Source organism: Typopeltis vanoorti, chromosome 2, assembly GCF_054136105.1.
Source record: "Typopeltis vanoorti isolate ZY-2024b chromosome 2, IOZ_Tvanoo_1.0, whole genome shotgun sequence".
Classification (NCBI taxonomy): Eukaryota; Metazoa; Arthropoda; class Arachnida; order Uropygi; family Thelyphonidae; genus Typopeltis; species Typopeltis vanoorti.
In genome coordinates, this window is record NC_143550.1 from 148,355,084 (window position 1) to 148,376,502 (window position 21,419).

At 36.7% G+C, this 21,419-nt stretch overlaps 1 protein-coding gene across 3 annotated transcripts in view; it reads left to right on the plus strand.

Moving 5' to 3' along the window:
- wcy (WW domain-containing adapter protein with coiled-coil wacky) overlaps positions 1-21,419 on the plus strand; it is a 257,173-nt gene that overhangs the window by 148,650 nt on the left and 87,104 nt on the right. For all 3 annotated transcript variants that reach the window (XM_090413481.1, XM_090413500.1, XM_090413489.1), the window contains one exon: positions 4,324-4,569. In XM_090413481.1, coding sequence (XP_090269607.1) covers positions 4,324-4,569 — 246 coding nt within the window. The remainder of the gene's footprint in view (positions 1-4,323; positions 4,570-21,419) is intronic.

Genomic DNA, 21,419 nt, shown 5'->3' on the forward strand with positions numbered 1-21,419 from the left:
TATCACAATCACATTTATATCACAATCACAATTATACCATAAACATGCAAAGACCCTATCGAATCTTATCCTCTTGACAATTAAATAAACTAATCTCACCTTTGCTCTCAAACCAGCCTAACTCTAATATCTAGTGAACCATATAGCAAGCTCATAACTAGTTTTCTTATCCTTTATCTGGTGACAATCCACTGAAATGGTCAGCTTACTATCATAATGCTGGCTGGTTTCTGTACTACTTTTGTGTGCTTGTAAATCTTATAATCTTTAAATCCAGAATTTAAAGATCCTTCCAAAATTTGTTTTATGTATCATCTAAACATCACCATCGATGATTTTCATATTACCCAGGTATGTCTGATTTATTATTCTTTCAACTTAATTTGTAATTAAATCATTAATGTAATCCATACCAGTAATTTAATTATAGAGTTCTGTTTTCACTTGTAAATTTGGCACGAATTTGTAAAAGTTGAAATATTATTATTATTAAGAGAGACCTCCAGGGAGTCAGAGCCTCATCGAGGGAGGCCATATACTACACACACCAGCTATCATACTTATTTTTGAATTCATTCACACTACTTGCACTCACAACATCCAATGACAATTCATTCCAATCACGCACCACCATGTGAAAGAAAAATCTACTCCTCACTCCCCCCCCCCCTCTTAGCGGCCTTCATTCTCAACTTCCAGGGATGCGCTCTCTCGTCCTTTCCCCACCCTCCATAAAATTGAAAATTTTCATCAATTGAAATCCTGTATGGTCCTTTCAGAAGTTTGTAAGTTTCAATCATATCTCCCCTCTTACTTCTGTCTGCTAATGTCTGCAGTCTACAAAATTTCAATCTGCCTTCATACTCAGTGATATCATTTTTAACACTCTCCTTTCTACTCTCGACAAATATCAGAATCACAACGGAAACCATGAGACCAGACCTGCACACAATAGTCCAAGTGAGGTCTTATGAAGGACTTGTAAAGAGGCAAAATAACATCCTTATCTTTACATATGAATGTTTGTTTCAGCATTACAATTATCTTTTGAGTTGTATTTGCAATCTTTGCCACATTACCCCTGAACTTCAACTTCCTACCTATTAACATTCCAAGATCCCTAACCTCATCAGTTTCTTCTAGCCTAATCCTGCCAATACAATATAATACGACATTGATTATCTAACCACACTGAAGTAAATGGCTTTACATTTACTGACATCCATTTTCCCATGCCCACAATTCCAGCCTATTCAAATTATTCTGCAGATACTGCATATCAGCAGGCAGCATTCCTTATTACCCTACCTATCTTTACACTATCAGCAAATAGCTGTATGTTGCTTGCTGTTTTAAGGATACTTGTGACATAAGATTGAATGATATATGAATGATAATTTCCAACCAAAATATTTGGTTAATTAAATATCTTACTTGTGTTTACATGCATATATCATTCTGTATGTTGCTTGTCAAATCCTTCCCAATATCATTAATGTACAGATTGAATAACAGTGGACCAAGCACTGATCCTTGTGGTACACCACTAGTTACCTTTAATCTTGCAGACTCGCATCCCCTATATACCCACTTTTTGATATCTGTCAGTCAGTCATCCTCTTATCCATGCTAATATTCTATAATCTATATCCATTTTCTCCAATTTATGCAGCAGTCTGCCATGTTGTATTCTGTCAAAAGCCTTAGCAAAATCCAAAAGTATCATGGTGTATCCATTCCCCTTGTCTAGTACAATGGTAACATTGCTATAGAATGTGAGCAAGTTGCTAAAACATGCCTTGTTAAACCCATGTTGTTCATTGCAAAGTAGAGACTCACTGTCAACCCATTTCTTAATGTAAGCCCTAACCAATTTTTCCCAAATCTTCACCACTATTCCTGAGGTACTAATCGGTCAATAATGGAATACATCGGTCTTTGCACCACCCTTGTGCAATGAAATTACCATACATTCCTTCCATTCCTGTGGAATCTTCTCTGTTCTCAGACTCATATTAAACAGCCTGGTCAAAGGAATGGCCTGTTCAACTGGAACACTCTTTGCTGATATCCCATCATCCCTATTGCTGAATTCTTATCCACTTTGTGCAACAGTTCTAATACCTTATCCTCATACACCTGCGTTTCTTCATCTAGTGAAGAGATAACAGTGAGCTCAATGTTACGTACACCAGGTTGATAGCATTTTAACAAAATGGGCACTCATTAGCTGAACAACCTCTTCTGTATCTGTAACCCTCATGCCATCAGGGTTTAGAAGAGTTATTCTTTCATATCATCATCATCATCAAATTCCTGCCATGTACCCTCAAGGAGTGTACAGGATATGACAGTACTACATGAAAAAATTACATCATTACTAACTTCCTATCTACAATTTTCCTCCAAATCAGTCTGTTACTTGTCAAGACTCCAACATTATCAGATCTTATATTTCTATCGTCTAAGGCACTTTGTACCGTATCAATCCACCTATATCTTGGTCTTCCTCTGGGTCGTTTTCCTGCCAACCTGGCAGAGAACACTTGTTTTGCTAATCTTTCCTCTCCCATTCTATTTAAGTGACCATACCATCTGAGATTAGCTCTGCTAACGCATTCCTGGATGCTGACAATATCAAGTTCTTTCATATTCGTTCTTTTATTTACTTGCAGCATATCGATAGAATTCTTGTGGGTTATCTTTAGCATGCAGAGCCAGTTTCTTTTCATACTCAGACTTAGCTTTCCGTACTACACTTGTGACTATTCTAGCCTGCTGCTTATGACGTTCATAACGGATGTCATCCTTATGCACATGGTATTCCTTCCACATCGTCCTTTTCTTAAATCTCTTGCTTAATAAGATTACACATCCATTTGACTCCTACTCTATTTATTCTTCAAACTCTTGGGACACATTCTGATATTGCATCATTTAAGTATTGTTTAAATGATGTTTAAATTGTTTAAATGCTTCTCATGCACTGTAGATATTCTTTCCATCCAGCAACCGATCCCATTCCACTAAACTCAGTATACTCCTCAGTTGGTCATAATTTCCTGCTTTGTAGTTCAGCATGTAACCTTTTCTGATTGGAACATTCATAAACTTAGTCACTTCCTAAGTGAGTACCGCATGATCACTGTCACCAACTGGAGGCAGAATAGTTACGTCTTTAACTGAAATGCCCTCGAGTTCCTTCTGCTTGAGGAAGTTGTCCCGCAACAGCTCAATAAATGCATTTACATTCTTCTCATGAGATTCTACTGCTACCCAATCAATATTTGGATAACTAAAATCTCCTTATGATTACTCTTTTCGTGCTCATCTTTTCTATTTGGTGATGCATTTGACAGAGTCAGAAGCTCTGCAAATCGGGAAACCCTCAATACTCAACTGCTGCTTCTCCGTGTTGAGAGATTACGTTGGTACGGGCACCTGGTCAGAATGCCACAAGAGATGCCACGTGGAAGGCCAAGGACTCGCTGGATAGATTATATCCAAAACCTTGGGTGGACATGTTTGGGAATCCCACCAGAACACCTGAGCTTGCTGGCAGAGGATCGTGACCATTGGAAGTTCCTCTTGCAGCTGTTGCCCCCAAAATCCAATTAGGAAAGGTGGGCCTTGAAGATGTATGTATGGTAAATTAAATATGGAAATAGACAACAGAATCAACAAATCTGTTATGGTAGGAAGTCAAATGAATAAATTCATATGGAATAAGAGAGAAATTAGTCAGAACACTAAATTAGCTGTATACAAGACAGTGTTCAAACCAATTTTAACTTATGGATCTGAGAGCTGGGTCAGAAGTAAAACACTTGACCAAAAACTAGAGACTGCAGATATGAGAGTCCTGAGAAAGATTAGAGGCATGAACAGATGGCATCATCATATTAAAAACAAGGATATTAGGAAAAAACTTGATATTGTCAGCATCCAGGAATGCGTTAGCAGAGCTAATCTCAGGTGGTATGGTCACTTAAACAGAATGGGCGAGGAAAGATTAGCAGAACAAGTGTTCTCTGCCAGGTTGGCAGGAAAACGACCCAGAGGAATATCAAAATATAGGTGGATTGATACGGTGCAATGTGCCGTAGACGATAGAAATATAAGATCTGGTTATGTTGGAGTCTTGACAAGTAACAGACTGATTTGGAGGAAAATTGTAGATAGGAAAGTTAGTAATTATGTAAATTTTTCATGTAGTAGTACCATCACATCGTGTACACCCCCCCCCCCCCCTTGAAGGTACATGGCAGAATTTGATGATTATGATATATATATATATATTTTATTTTATTTTTATTTATTTAGCTGAAAAACATTCCACAACAAGTACAGATCGAAATCCACATCATCAGTCATCACGTTCACATAGTGAACGGCATACTCATCAGTCCACTAGCACAGGAAAAATAGTTAATTCTTCAAGCAGAACTCTTGACCATAGCCATCGTGGTAATAGTGGAAATATACAATTTAAAGAAGACCATATCCGTAATGAGTGTCGAAGTGGAGAAAAAGGAGATAGAAGGACAGAGGTTAGAAAAAACAGTGAAGGTAAATAAATATATATATAAAGTTCAAAAATTTGAATGATTTGATTAATTTTAGTTTGTGTTCTGATCCTATGTTGAAAAAATTTTGACCAAGTGGATAGCTCATCACCAAGAAACTGAATTTGAATTCATTCCACTTCCAGATGTATGCAAAACTTTGCAGCTCTGCATAATGACCACTCAAGTATGAGTAGAGATGTAAAATGACAGTTAATATAGTTATCATTTTAAAACTAGCTATTGATTTCTCTTGAGCTGCTAACAATATGCAGAAAACCACACTGTTTATTTGTGGCTCATGCAGCCTGCATTACAAAATTCACGTAAGTTTGACCTGAATGATTACATTTTTATTGATGTATATGAAAATATTAAGAGTGCATAGTGCATCTGAAGTCAGTTTTAAAGATGTCCCCTAGCATGCTAAATTGGGTTGTCTTGGATGTTGGGATGTTCTTAGAGTGCAAGCTTCCCAAATTTGTTCAGGTTTAGGAAGTTTTCAGAGCTGAGGCTGATTCAAGGAATAATCTTACATACCTGTACTTGCTGCGGTGTCCCATTGCAATTGGTATCGATTCCCCCACATACAAATTAGCCAAACATTTAGCCAAAATGCTTCCACAATATACTGGCAACACATCGTCACACATAAAAAACTCAGCCCACTTTAAATTCAGTATAGAAAACCTTGCACTCCAACATATTGACATAATGGTCAGTTTTGATGTTTCCTCCTTATTCACCAGTGTCCCACTCAAAGATATCTTAGATCTCATCCAAGCCAAATTTCCTCCTGATATCTCAGCACTATTTCAGCTCACCATGAACTCAGGCTATTTCATTTGGCAAGGAAAATTCTAAACAGATAAGAGGGGACAGCTATGGATTCTCCACTCTCTCCACCCTTGGCCAACTTCTTTATGAAGAAAAAACCTTAAACTCTGCCTGACATAACCCCACTGTTTGGCTATGCTACATGGATGATAGGTTCACTATTTGGCTGCATGACCCGGATGCACTCCACAATTTCTCAACATACTTTACACCCCAGGATCCAGTTTACCTTAGAAAAGGAAAGCAACAACAGTCTCCCTTTCCTAGACACTGTGATTAAATGCCACCTGATGGATCTCTGGCTTTCTCTGTTTGCAGAAAACTTACACATATAGAGGTAGATACATTCACAAGCAGTCTCATTCCCCCCCCCCTTCTCCCAACAATATGACATAATGAAAACCCTATATAACAGGGCAAAATTATTATTTCAGGTAACAATGCCCTAACTGCTGAACATTACCATATCCTTAACACCTTCTTAGCTAATGGCTACAACCCTCTCAAAAATATTATTAAAACCAGTTAACTCTCCCCCCCCCCCCTCATAACAGAGATTACTCTAAATCTATCATCATTCATTATATCTGGGGTACATCTGAAAAACTAAAAAAAAATTCGTAGAAAATATCATCTCACAACTAGTTACAAACCACATGAGAAATTTTTCTCTTATCCAGAGACTAGGCATGGCCAATTTCATTCTATACGAGGGCCAATATATGATGAGTGGTAGCGTCACGGACTGCACACTTTTAGACAGAACTTAAATAAAAATAAACTCTGCATTTTTTTCAAGGCAATAGTTATATGTATTGAATTACTATATTTGTTAAAATCATTTTCTACTGGGAGAACAATATAAAATACTTGATTGATTTAAATATAAGTTGTTAAATTAAATTTAATTACATAATTTTGTTTTTTTTACATGTAACGCAACTTAATGAGATCACTGTGGGAGTTCATGTGCAGCAATAAGTTCATAAAAGTCGATTTTCAACGATGATGACAATATTCCTAACACATCCTGAAGGTGGTCATCAGTCAGTTGGCTTCTTTGTGATGATTTAACCGCCCTCATAGTTGAGAAAGTGCATTCACATACATATGTGAATGCACTTGATTTCAGCTTGAGATGCAATTCTCAAGGTGAAATCACTCAATGCAGGATATTTTTCCCTTGGTACCAGTTTCCAAAAGTCAGTGCCTATCTCCACTCTTAACTGGAAAAAGGGGTCACACAACTCCAATCGAATAGTGTCATGCTGCTCTGAAATGTCGCATTTCATTGGGTTGTTAAATAATGTCAGTTGTGGCCCTATGTCACTGAAGTCAGAAAATCGCTTACTGATTTGCTCCAAAAGTTGGTCTAACATTGGCACAGAAAACTTGAAGTCAATGTCATGACTCTCCTCCATCAACTCCCTGAAGGAAGGGAAATGTACCAAGTTTCCTCTGACTGAAATTCACCCTCTGACTAGGGTGAATTTAAAAACCTTCAGTCAACTTATGAACTCATCTAGGTGTCCAACAAAATCTGAGATTGTTTGGTTATGTCCCTCTAACTTCACATTGAGTTCATTCATGTGGTGTGTGATGTCTGTTAGAAAGGCAAGTAAGCTGTTAAAATGAGGATCACATAGTTTTGTGATTAGTTCTTTGTTTGTCTTCTTGTGTTCCTCTAAAAACTGTTTTATTTCCTTTCTCAAAGCAAAAAACCATTTCAAACAGTTCTCTCTGCTTAGCCAATGTACTTCTGTGTACAACACTAAATAGTCATATTCTGACTTCATTTCTGTTACAAAAGAAAGAAATTTGCAGTGTGTCAAGGCCAGATTTCCGCCCTTAATTAGATTCGCACACTTCATTACAGTTTTCGTAACATCCTCTATCTCCAGAATTTTACCGCACAGAACCTCCTGCTGTATAATGCAGTGCAATACAGGGCAATTGATTCCAGCCTTCCTTAGTAAGCCAACTAAGCCTGTTTGAGTACCATGCATTGATTTGGTGCCATCTGTCACAATAGCTGTGAGATTGTTGATGTCACCAGTACCATTTACAACCTTCATAACTGCATCACAAATGTCTTGACCTTTGGCTGTGTTATGCAATGATAGTTCGAATGAAAATTAGAAGCTGAGCTGTATCTGCTATGTCAGTTGATTCATTCAGAGCCAATGAGAAGTAAGCTGAATCTGTAATAACACTTTTTAATTTATTTATTATGTGAGAACCTATTTCCTCAACTCTTTTTTGTACTGTTTGTTTTGATAGTGGGACGCTTTCAAACTTACTGGCAATTTTATCTTCCCCGAATACACGTGCCATTTTCACAGAACAGTGTTTTACAAATTCACCATCAGATAATGATTTTTTTGCTTTTGCTTTCTCTGCATTTAAAACAAATGATGCCAAGAGTGAGCTTTTTTGTATTGATGTTGGTTTAGTAAAAATAGATTTCTGAGCACTAACCTTTCTCTTCAAATTATGTGCAATTTTAGTACGTACTTGTCCAACGTATTCTTGGTATTTAGCAGCATGGTGCTGTATGTAGTGGCATTTGAGGTTATATTCCTTGTGCCCAGACAATACTTGCAAACACACAAGGCACTGTGGTTTGTTGTCGTTATTGTTTATAAACAGAAATTCATTTTCCCATTTCTCCTGAAATTATCTATTTTCTTCACAGATCTGACGTTTCTTACTCATAGTACATAAAGGCTGAAGTAACTGACCAGGGAACACAAACTGCAATAATAACACTGTAACCAGAGCAGAGCAAGTGACTTTCAATGATACGTTACTCTGGAGTGCATAGAAATCTACCACTACTACAACTCGCATAGAGAAGCAGTAGATTTTATAAATTTTATAATCTTTTTAAAGCAATTTTGATTCCGTGTTGAGAATATAGATTGTTCCCGTCATCAGAAATAATGAATATAACTACGCCACTGTAGACATCCAACAATCAGAACATGTGGGTTACTTCCATTTTCATCAAGGTGAAAAATCTAATCTTTGTAGAACACAAAGTTTCTGTTAGACACGGGATCCTATGTGACAATGGAAAAATGCACATAGTACTTTCCAGTTTGACACTTGAAAGAATGTTTTGTTGAAGCTCTTCACAATCAACCCAATTATAATCAGAATGGTAGTGTAAAATTTTTAAATTCTGAGAAAGAATTTGGAAAAGACCAAATGCCCACCAATAATCCAACATTCAACTGAAATGTGTGTCTGCAATGCTTGTTATTGCAGACACACATTTGTGATATATTTATTTATATATATTCAATCAGAAAATCTGCAGTCGAAACTAATAACTAAATTGATAATACATATAATTTAATATAGTTTTTATCCTGCCGCGGGCCACACAAAATCACGTTACAGGCCGCATGCGGCCCGTGGTCCTGCTGTTGGCCACCTATGCATTAGACCTACCTCAAGTATACCAGGTCCCTTGCAGTTGCAAATTGTCTTACTATGACCAAACGGGCAGGACAGCCGATATCAGATATTCGAACACAAGGACTTCATTCAGTTCCACCAATACATTCACTCAGGACTTGCTGATCATGCATTGGACACCCACCGCAGAATATGCTGAAGAAGGCCACTTTATTACACCACAGTAAGTACAAGTATGAAAGATTATTCCTTGAATCAGCCTCAGCTCTGAAAAACTTCCCAAACCTCAATAAATGTGGGTGTATGAGACTGCCGCAAATTTGAGAAGCTTGCATTCTAAGAACATCAGCAAACTGCCAAGACAACCCAATTTAGCCCCCTAGGGAGTACCTTTAGGACTCGAGGGACAACTTCAGTTGTCTTCTTCAGCCTCATTTGCTTAGTGCTAGTGCTTGCATGCACATATCTTTTTTTTTTTTATTTATTTATTTAATCCCTCAAGATGGCAATGCAACTTTGCTGAAATATGGGTAGTTATTAAAGTTTTTATAATTAACAATATAGTTTACATTCTCATTTCTTAAAAAAATTAGAAGTGTGTCTAACCAATGTCTAAGCCTGTCTACAAAAAACAGATGAGACTCAGAAAACAAAAATAGCAGTTCATGACAAATGACAACTTTCATTAGGATTGGATGACACAATAACCAATCAACAGCCTCTGATTTCTAGATGCAATTGTCTCAACACTAAGAATTTGACTCACTGTGCATCTGTACGTCTGATTGAAGGACTGAAAGGTGTATGTATTTTGAATGCACACCCAGGCTATTAACATGAATTGGATGCAATGTTTACATGTCAAAAATTGCCCTCTTCATGAAGCATTAGTTTCTTGTGTTTAATTTTAGGAATCATGAGAAGCCAGGAAACATTTAGGGGAGTCTAACTGGAATAAATGCAAAAATATATTTCCTTGTATTTTTGAGGGACAACTACCTCAGGCAGTATATAACAGAGGGCACACAAGGATTGAGGGTCTTTGATTTGATCATCTCATCACTAGATGTTATTATAAATGAGGTGTCAAATCATCCTTCAGTTGGTGAGAGTGACCATGAAGTGACTACCTGGGTGGTTGCCAGCAGTGTGAAGGACCTCTGTTAGGAGAGGGTATATGTAGAACTGCAAGGCTGGTGATTATGCTGAAGCTAAGGAGACAGCTTGCAGGTGTAGCATAGAATTAGGAGTTGGCTGGAAAGGAGATCAGTGCTTCTTGGGTGATATTTATGAACTGTCTAGTAGAAGCAATGTCTAAATGTATTCCAAGGGTCAGTAGGAAGGTAGGTGTCAAATTGATGAATGAAGATATTTAGCATGCGATACAGAGGAAAATGGTATTATGGAGGCAACATAAGATTACAAAGAACAGGGAAGGAAGGACGACTTAGTTGTAAGGGTAGCAAAAGTTCTGTATGAGCAGCAGTTAGCTAATGAAGCCAAAAAGAATTCTAGGGATTTACTAAAATAAAGAGCCAAAAGGCTTTTACTCACCGACCGAGAGTTCACTTATGAAAAATACACCTCCTGACGTTTCAAGTTCATCATCAAATTCCTGCCATGTACCCTCAAGGGGTGTACAGGATATGACAGTACTACATGAAAAAATTACATCATTACTAACTTCCTATCTACAATTTTCCTCCAAATCAGTCTGTTACTTGTCAAGACTCCAACATTATCAGATCTTATATTTCTATCGTCTAAGGCACTTTGTACCGTATCAATCCACCTATATCTTGGTCTTCCTCTGGGTCGTTTTCCTGCCAACCTGGCAGAGAACACTTGTTTTGCTAATCTTTCCTCTCCCATTCTATTTAAGTGACCATACTGCCTGAGATTAGCTCTGCTAATGCATTCCTGGATGCTGACAATGTCAAGTTCTTTTCTAATATCCTCATTTTTAATATGATATTGCCATTGATGCCATCTGTTCACGCCTCTAATCTTTCTCAGGACTCTCATATCTGTGGTCTCTAGTCTTTGGTCAAGTGTTTTACTTCTGACCCAGCTCTCAGTATTGCAAGAGGGATTTTTGCTCTTTTAAGGTTTCTGCCTGGTCTCTGAAGATGAACCAAACCAGTTCGAAACAGCTGTCAGCTAGTGAAACCTAAAAAAAAGACCAAATTAGAAAGCAAATATATGCACACCTGGGCAGTGTGCATAAGGTGGTCCGTGCTAGGGCGACTCGTAAATGCTGGCGGGCGTATTCCTGTAAGCTCTCTGGTCAACTTACTTTTTACGAAACTTTCATAGTTTCTACATTCGGCTTTGAAATAATGCTGGATCTAATATCCACTTGATTTTTACGAATTCTAGGTAGTTATTTCGATATGTAGCCAGCAAAAAAAAACAGAATAATTATGGAAGTATGACATTGATTGAAGAAAATGATATAAGAAAATCTTCTGCAATGGATATAGTTCATATATTTAATGAGCAGTTCATAAAGGCCTTTCATTCTTGTGAATGTGACACCATGGAGAGTTTGAGAGCAGTTGATAATGAGAAGGAGACAAAAGTGAGCAAAAGGTATATGGGAAATTCAGCAAACTTTACGATGATGCTGTGGGACCTGATAATATACCACCAAATATTTTGAAGGAATGTGTCAGGAAGTTGGCATCTGCCTTTACATATTTGTTTAATATAAATCTTGCACTGGATCAAGTTCCAAAGGAGTGGAAAGAGGGCAAGATTATGCCGCTTCATAAGAGAGGTGATAGAACTCAAGCATCAAATTATATGCCTGTGTGTCAGATGTTGTGGTTAAAATGTTGGAAAGACTGGTGAGAACCAGGATCCTGAATTGGGTTGACAACAATTGTGTTTTCTTTGTTGGACAGCATGAATTTGCTAAAGGGAGGTTTTAGTAATCTGCTTAATTATTACAATAAGGTGATTGCTTCATCCAACAAAGGAGATGGACACACAGTAATATACTTAGATTTTGCAAAGGCTTTTGATAGATTACCACATGATAGGTTGATAGTCAAACTAGAACGGACGGGGTTGGATGTTAGATTAGTGCATTGAATCGGAGATTGGCTATCCGATAGGTATCAGCAAGTTGTGTATTGAGGGAGTAATATCCTGAAAGAGGAAAATCACCGGTGGTGTGCCTGTTTAATCTGCATGTTAATGATATTGGGGAAGATTTGGGATCAGGATATTCAGTTGTTTGCAGATGATTCAAAGTTGGGATGAACTATGAGGAGTATAACAGATGTTGTGAATTGAATAGATTAAGTGAATTGGCATGGGAGTGGGGGATGCCAGTTCAGTTTTGCAAAATGTAAGGTTTTTAAATTTTGGAAACAAAAATGTGATGTAGAATTTACGTTTGGTGGAGATATATTGATGGAAGTGGAGGAAATAAGAGATCTTAGGGTGATGGTGGATAAGGACCTAAAATTTAGAAGGCACATCGTCAAAATTGTGAGGATAACACAACGAATTCTGGGAATGATGCGGAGGACACTGACTTGTACAAGTAAGGAGATTCTTGTTCCGTTGTATAAGGCCTTGATTAGGCTGCACATCAACTAATGAGCACAGGTTTGGTCACCTGGTTTTGAAAAGGACAGGCAACTACATTGGTTGCCTCTGGACCTAACTAAGGTAGTTTCTGATCTCTGGAATGTTGAATATGTGGACAGATTGAGAAGATGCAATTTACAGAGTCTAGTAGATAGGAGGGAGAGGAGTAGTATGATAGACGTACTAGTTGGTAAGGGATTGTTATAGGATCTTGAAGAGGTTTTTCATAAAATGGTGGGAGAACAAGAGGTCATTCCTGGAAGATGTATAAGAAGGGAGTTAGAAGTAGGTTTCTTGTATGCAGAGTTGTGAATAATTTGAATGCCTTTCCTGAGAGTGTGGTGTCTGCAGAGAATTTGAATGTGTTTAATGTACAGTATGATGAGCTACGTGTATGACAAAGATACCTCCTAGATGGGGCTTTGACTTCATGGGGTCTTAGGATAATAATAATAACTGCTTATCTAATCAAATCTTCAAAGTCTGAGTGGGAATTGCACTCTCCTGACCCTATATCTAAGAGCAGGGAGTCCCTCAAGCTTCTGTTTTAAATTATTTTTTGGAGTCAAAGTCAACTTGATAACAGAAGAACTTCATCCCACTTTAAAAGTATCTGACACCTGATAGATTGCCATAAAACCCTTCAGTTTGCAGATAAAAGCTCTTCTCTTCTCTTCTCCAAGCTCTAGAAATAGCAGTAGACAAACACATCTCAGATGCCGCAAACACACTTTCACAGTGACAATCATATAGCATTTTCTTTCAGTATCAACATCACCATCAAATTTCTGACATGTACCCTCAAGGGATGTACAGAATATGATAGTACTACATGAAAAATTTACATCATTACTAGTTTTCTATATACAATTTTCCTCCAAATCAATCTCTTACCTGTCAAGACTCTAACATTTTCAGATCTTATATTTCTATCTTCTAAAGCACTTTTTACCATATGAATCCACCTATATCTTGGTCTTCTCTGGGTCTATTTCCTGTCAACCTGGTAGAGAATACTTATTTTGCTAATCTTTCCTTGCCCATTCTGTTTAAGTGACCATACCACCTGAGAATAGCTCTGTTAACACATTCCTGGATGCTAACAATGTCAATTTTTTCCTAATTTCCTCATTTTTAGTATGATATTGCCATTGATGCCATCTGTTAATGCCCTAATCTTTCTCACGATTGTCATATCTGCAGTCGCCAGTCTTTGGTCAAGTGTTTTACTTCTAACCCAGCTCTCAGATCCATAAATTAAAATGGGTTTGAACACTGTTAAAAGGTTGTTCTGTATGATTTATGCTTAATTTGTTGTTTACTTATATCTATCCTTTCTTGCCTAAAACCTTATATAATCAAAATCCTACCAGCTGCTATATTGTTATATATTCACCTTTCGTTATTTATTCTTACTTTAATCTCATTCTTATATCTAGGATTGTTTCCTCTTCGGATACTGGCGAATTTATATTTTGCTGCGCCAGCCAGTATCCTAGAGTAGAAAAGATCCTTACTCAGGGAGACAATACTAGATTCTTAGCTTACACAATAATCTTACACAATATCTTATTTAAACTGCCGTATAGATTTAGATTATTGCAGTGGTGACCTAAATCTATATTTATATTCACTCTCTAAATTTGGTAATTTGGAATCATAATCGGGCATGACTCAGGTTCAGGTAAATATGACATGTTTATTGGAACGTCTAAAACGCAATACAAATTTCATACACTCAGTTATGCTCAGTACTAAATAAAACTCAAACTAAGAGATTAACACATTCTAAACTAATTAAATCTTATAAGGCATGCTAAACACAGTAACTGCACATTGGGATATATAGCAAATGATATGACGTTAAGCTAAATTCCTTTCAGTAGTATTACTCGTAAGAGAAAACTGACAAACATTATCTCACATACAAAATTACAAAAGATCTCTTCTAAACAATTCTTCTTACTCTCAAAGGAGGTTAACTTTCTAAATAGAGACTGTCCACAGAGTTCTTTAGAATACAGTTCTAATTCTCTTAATAAAGTTCTCTTAATTTCACATTCGTAAACAATCTTCTCTCTTCTAATGAACTTTCACACAAAATTAGAGTAATTGCACCTTACCGAGCTTTTTCCACGTCGTTCTGCACCACGTGTATGTCTGGATACTTCTCATCTATTGGCTGTCCATACGCCAACGTAGGGGTTACGCTATCTTCATTCCTTCTGCCGAAAACGGACTCAAATTTTTGCATTTCAGGAACAACTCGATGGGACTTTTCAGCGACAGCTTGATTCTGCTAGGACTGGAATTTTTACCTTCAGCTTTACATAGAATCCTACAATTATATTATTATATTATAAACTCCAGTATATTTATAGGAAGGGTGGTTGTTTTTTGGAGATCTTAGTAGTTTACGAATAGATTCTGTTGGTTTAAATGTTACTCTTATTTTGTGTTGTTTGAGGAGGCTGTCGAGATCTACTAAGATCTCCAAAAGACAACTACCTTTTCTATAAATATGCTAGAGTTTATAATATTCCATACTTGTGTGGCTCTAGTTACTTCGGACAGACTTCGAGAAGCCTTGAAATCAGGCAAAAAGAGCAGATTGGCTATGTCAAAAACAACAGACAGGACATTTCTGGCCTATCGTCTCATTTCTCTACAACTACCATGTCATTGAGTGGGACAAAAGTTGTTCCCCTTACTTAGAGGAAGATTACCATTCAAGAATTTTCAAAGAAGCAGCCGCAGTCGCCCGTTCTACGGTCAACCTTAACCGAAATCGAGCCCTAATACTCCCAGAGATATGGAAAACCCTAATCAAATCTTTAAAAACAAAAGAAATGAACTTTAATACAAACTACAGAAAGTTCCTCAGCAACAGCTAGCTAATCTTGCACACGCGATACGTGTTTCACGCAGTTCGATACTATTTTATTTGTAATTATTCCAGTCAGTTTTTTACAGTTATTCTTGTCAGTTTTATAGTTACACATAATTGTGAGATTGTTTCAACCTATATGTAAGTGCCCTGAAGACGCCAACAGTTAAAGTTTGGCGAAACTAGTTGGTTAAGTTAATAAAATTGATGAACACTTGATCTGTAAACCAAAAATATTATTACTAATTCTCAGGGTCAAGAAAATAAACCTTCATTATGGATGTAAGTTCTGTTTGCTACAAACTTAGTATTAACTAGGTCTACCTACTCACTGATGAGACCTCAATAAAGGTTGAAACCGGTCTGGGTAGTGACCTTCTCTTATAATGTAGAACAGTAATACAGCTCCTATGAGCTAAGTTCACATTATGGGTAAATACCAAGAATAGTGATCGGAGCTTGCTCCACCCTTACTATGAGTTGCCTCAGTTTGCACTACCAAATGGGTCAGGTGTTGCTTATCCAGGTATTTGCTTATGCTTGGAATCGCCGAACTTTATATAGTTTCTATATTCGGCTAAGAAACAAAATGAGATGTAATATCCCTTAACTTAAATAAGTTCATGTCACCGAATTGAAGCCTTTGGCTCTTCATATAATTAGTTAAATGCAGATCTTTGTTATATTCCCATGATTTCTCAACTATTTGTCGTAAAGTGAAAATCTGATCCTGACAGCCTCTATTTGGCCTGAATCCAGCTTGTTCTTCACCAAGCTTTTCTTTTCTTACACAATCCTTCTCAACCGTTTCTCATGTATACTTGCATATATCTTACCAGTAACACTCAGTAGAGAAATACCTCTGTAATTTTCACATTCAGTTTTATTTTCGGTTATGTATATGGGTACTATGAGAGCTCTACACCAATCATCTGGAATTATCCCTCTTTCCAGGCATTCTGAACTATGCGGTGCAGCCACTGTAAGACTTTTATGCCTCCATACTTGAGCATTTCTGGTTGAATAGCATCTATTTCTGCTGCCTTTCTACATTTCAGGCTTTTGATGGCTTCAAGTATTGATATGTATTCCTGATTGCATGCATGGTCAGTGCTTTTTACCAATGTGCTGTCACTGATTGTTTCATTTAGCAATTTTTCGAAGTAATTGCTTCATACTTCATATCTTTTTCTCCAGTTTTCATGTCACGTTTATCATTTCTAATTCCTCAGAAGGAAACCCCTTCTGAGTCATCAGAATTCAAGGAGGATCGGCCTACCAGTCCGGAACTTGGGGGGGGTGCTGCCGTAGGCATCAGGGGGTGGAGCCTCCCTAGTGTGTGTATATATATACAGAAATATAGAGTTAATAGCTGGGTGGATTTCATCCACCCAGCTATTAACTATGCAAACTCCAAATCAACCCATCCTTAGATTACTGTTTTCATGTTAGGATGATACACCCAAAACTTCACTGAAGATTCTTGATGTTGTGCAGAGGATACTAGTTTGGCTTATAGATGATCCTTCCCTCACATACTCACTTCAACCTCTACTCACTGTTTCATCTTTGTGTCTTTTCTAGAGATACTTCCACCACACATTTTTTGTTGACCCTGTTAAAACAAGAGCAGCAGCTGCTGAATATCCCTTTTCAGTACATCTTCAAATGCACCAGACTTGCTTCTGCTATTCCTCTTATTCCATCCACCTCTGTCCTCTGGAACAGCCCCCTCATGAAATATTACCAAACAGCTACCACCTTCAATTCTTCAAGAAATATGACAGTAAGCTTGTTTTCCAACCCTTACCCTATAGTACTCTCACACAGCAATGATATCCTATAGTTTCTTCTTCCTCTTGTGGGATATCAAAAATTTAGAAAAAATAAAATCACACACTATAAGGGTGGTTAAATAATGAAGATGAGCAGAGTGTAACTGTCATTAACAAAGCTATGGATAAGATCACCTGAGGTCACTAAGAGATGGTTTTAATGTGCAAAAAGAAGAACATGAAATTAGATTTTGAGGTATAGTTACAACCGTGTTGGTAGTTTTTGGTGTTGAATTTACATTATAATATAAATAAGGAGTTTAATAAAGATTAAGCAATTAAAACCCAACAAGTTTCGTACGTCGTAAGACTTACATCATCAGTAGTACTGGTAGATAAAAGGTTTACACAACAAAAACCTATTAACAATTAATTACATATATTAGATGTTTTTGATAACCTCACAACTGTTAAATATAATTGATAAACAGAATACAAATGGTAAATTTGTTACCATTTGTATGCATGTTGGAACATTGCCAGTTGTTACTATCACATTCTGTGGTATTATTCATTCTATATCCAAGGTCTGCGGCAGTTAAATTTTTGATGAAAGCAGACCATACTTGTAAAATTAAGCCTTGAATTTTATTGCATTGTGTAGGGATCCTAAGCATTTGCATGGCTTCTTTAAATTTTCTTGTAAAACAGTTAGAATCAATATATTATATTTTTGTTTGTTGCCAGAATACTTGATGGCCAGTAGTGGTTGTGTGGAATGCCAGGCCTAATTTATACTCTCTTTTTTTCAACGTCTTTTACATGTTCAGACATTTGGATTTGTCGCAACCTTCCTGTCTGGTCTACATAACAAGTGCCACAAGAGCAATGAATCTCATAGATTCCTACTTTTTTCATGGGGTGATGTGGAGGTTTTGGTGAATGTAGAAATTTTGATCTCTACACAATGCAATAAAAATCAAGCCTTAATTTTACATCAAGTATGTCTGCTTTCATCAAAAATGTAACTGCCACAGACCTAGAATATAGCATGCATGCATGATACCACAGAACGTGATAGCAACAACTAGCAATGTTCCAACATTGGTTAAGGACAGGCTTGTTTTAGTATTAAAGTTCCCAAGTTTACTCTAATGACAGATAACAAAGAGGTTAAGTTTAAAGCATTGGTTGTGGAAGATCTTGAGGCCTTGATGATTGTGCAATTCTAGGCTTGTCAAATGAAGAATGAGAATGGACTGCACTGTTATCAGCATAGCTGTGGCAATTTGAAGTCGGTGAGAGGTCATTTATGTAAAGGAGGAAGAGAATATGTCAAGAAATTAGTGAGGTATCTCCATAACTAGGCTTGTTTATAGAGGCAGTTAACTACACATTACATTCCCTGGTATCCCAAAATACATGGCAATATTCATTTCTGAAAGAAGTAGGATCCTGGGAATGTAATGGGATGTTGTCATGTATTACTGGAAAGGTCACTACACAAAAGGTCTCAAGACCTATAACACAATAGTACCATATATAGGCAAGTGGTTAGGGAAGGTAGAGAGAAGAAAGAAATCTGTTAATGTTTCTGGAAGAATTCATAGAGGAAGAACTTCCTCTATGAATGCGAACTGGCAGTTCGCATTCATAGAGGAAGAAAGTGAGAAATTGGAAAAAATTAGAAAAGCAGAAGAATGGTGCTGACAAGTTTATTTCAGCAATGCCTGTAGGGAAAAAAAATATAGAAAAGACAATACAGAAATAAAATGTACGTGTGAAAGTGATTGGAGTTAGTGATATAATTGCGGGGAGAGAAACATCTATTAAAGGAAGAATGCTCTTCTAGGTAAAGTCAAGGATTCTACAGGAGGTCTTGAGAGTACACCATCCTATGAACGTCAGGCAGATTTGGGGTTTATAAAATATTGTCACTTGTTCTCAGGAAAATTACTTTTCAAAAATTATTATTATGGACATTATCTAGAGCATAGGTTCCAAAGTGGGCGGCACCGCTCTCCCCCCCCAGTGGGCGCTGAAGCCTTCTAGGTGGGGGTGGGCTATAGTGGGATCAGAAGCATTTGGCGGTCTAGGGGTCGGTGGCTCTTTATAGAAGAAATTAATAATATATATTTAAAAATTAATTATTTTCGTGATTTTGCAATTAGATAATCATTTAAAATTTAAATATTGCATTTTAATTCATCTTATGCCCGTCTTACACGATCAATTTTTTTATCAATTTTCTATTTCAATTATTTAATCATTTGAAAATTTACCATGTCAGATAGAAATAGATGTCAATTTTCTATGGCAATGAGGAAACAGAGCATGTATATATGTGTATATAATAGGGGGACGTTACAAAATTTATGTCTTGCAAAGTGGGCAGTGGCCCGAAAAAGTTTGGGAACCTATGATCTAGAGCTTTAAGTGAAGGATATCTGTATTGTGCTTCTATTTTTTTATTTTATTTATTTTTTACTTTGTCTGGAAACTACTCTATATGGACCAAATATGGAACTTTTGAAGCCACTTCAGGCCTCCAGTAAGCAGGGCGGTGATCTTACACTAGGCAATGAAATTCATTTCTCACCTGACAATCACAAACATTCACATCCAAAACAGGATTTATATCTGCATCCTCTTGGTTGGTGAGTAGATGATATGTTCAGCCAACTACAGCTAAACCTCGTTTCACTTTTCATAATACAGGTAACCTTCGTTTAATGCGGTACTTATACAACGCGGTCTAAAATTGTGGTAACCCTTGTTGAATGCGGTACTTATACAACGTGGTTTCGATATGAGACGGCATACAAACTGTAGTAACCCTTTATCTTTTTATATATTTTTCAACGCGCAACTTAAAAATCAAATTTTATCTTCGTTAAATTTGCATCTGCCCGTATCACGCATGTAGTTATAAGTAGCAAATTTATATTAGGGGATATACTCTTTAGCACGCATGTACGTCAATTGTTTACTGTATAAAGTATTTATTATTGAAAATTGTCTTCGTTTTCTGCCAGGAAAGCGCATTAAAAATCATAAGTGTGTTAATCTCAAGCTGAGCACTTTATTTTCTGGTGAGTTACATACAATATGTAATGCTTTTTTTATTTAAAAAAAATTTTTTTATAGTAATGGCCACTTAGAGCGCTTTTGCGATATGGTTGAAAATGAAATTAGTGAATTAATTGATGTGGAAATAGATTTAAATGAGGAGGAACTGGTACAATTAATAGATGACGTCGAACCAAATGGCAGAGAAAGTTCTGCCGAAGATTCTGATTGTGATGAATCCATTAAAGAATTCAGTTTAAAGAAATTAGCAGAAGGATTGGACTTGGCTAGAAAGTTATTTTATGTATAATGATCTCTCAATGGAGTGCTCTGGAAAATTCACGAGACAATTGGACATTTGCTTAGCTCCATATTATGAACTTAATAAAAAAACTGCAGCATAGTGGTAAGCAAAGTCTTATTTCTGACTACTTGATAACTAAAGCAGCCAAAGTATACAATGAGAATTATACTAATGATGTCCAAGAGATTTCAAGTGATGATGACGCCTGGCCAATCGTAAATATAGAACATCTACAAAATGTTAGTTTTGAAGACAGTGATAACGATTAAAATATATACTTTATTTTATTTTGCCTAAAACCTTATGTATTATGTGCAATGAAGTTTACGTACAATTTATAATTTTTTATAATTTTATACTATGTATTTGTTTCATAGTTTATTTGTTTTCTTTACTTACATGAATTACCTGAATTAAATAAAAATATTTTTTGTTGGATATGTCATTGTTTATATAATCTTTAAAAAAAAATTTTAAAAAAAATTTCGGAACCTAACCCTACTTTTTGTATGTGATCTGAGTCTTGCATAATAACATGGCATTTTTGTGGAACCTAACATCTGCGTTATATGAGGGTTACCTGTACTCAGTTCTCCACTGAAGACATTTCTTCCTAGATCACATCCATAAACTGGGTGTGATTTTTGACTCAAGACATTATTTCACACCTACAACCCTTATTACCGTGCAAATCCATCTTAGCTTAGAATATTGTTCTCACGTATGGGGTGGTGCATCAAAAATATTTGCTGCTTCCCAGAAGAGAGCAATTTGGTTAATTGGCAATTCTTCTCTCATTGGCTCACTCCAGTCTCTATCTCATAGACATACTGTTCTGCTGCCTCTTCTCTGAATATTTTCATAGGCACTGTTCTGCCAAATTGGCCGACACCATTCCTCCACTTTCTCTCAAGCCCATAAACACAAAAGCAGTTGCTGATCAACATCTATTCAGTTTC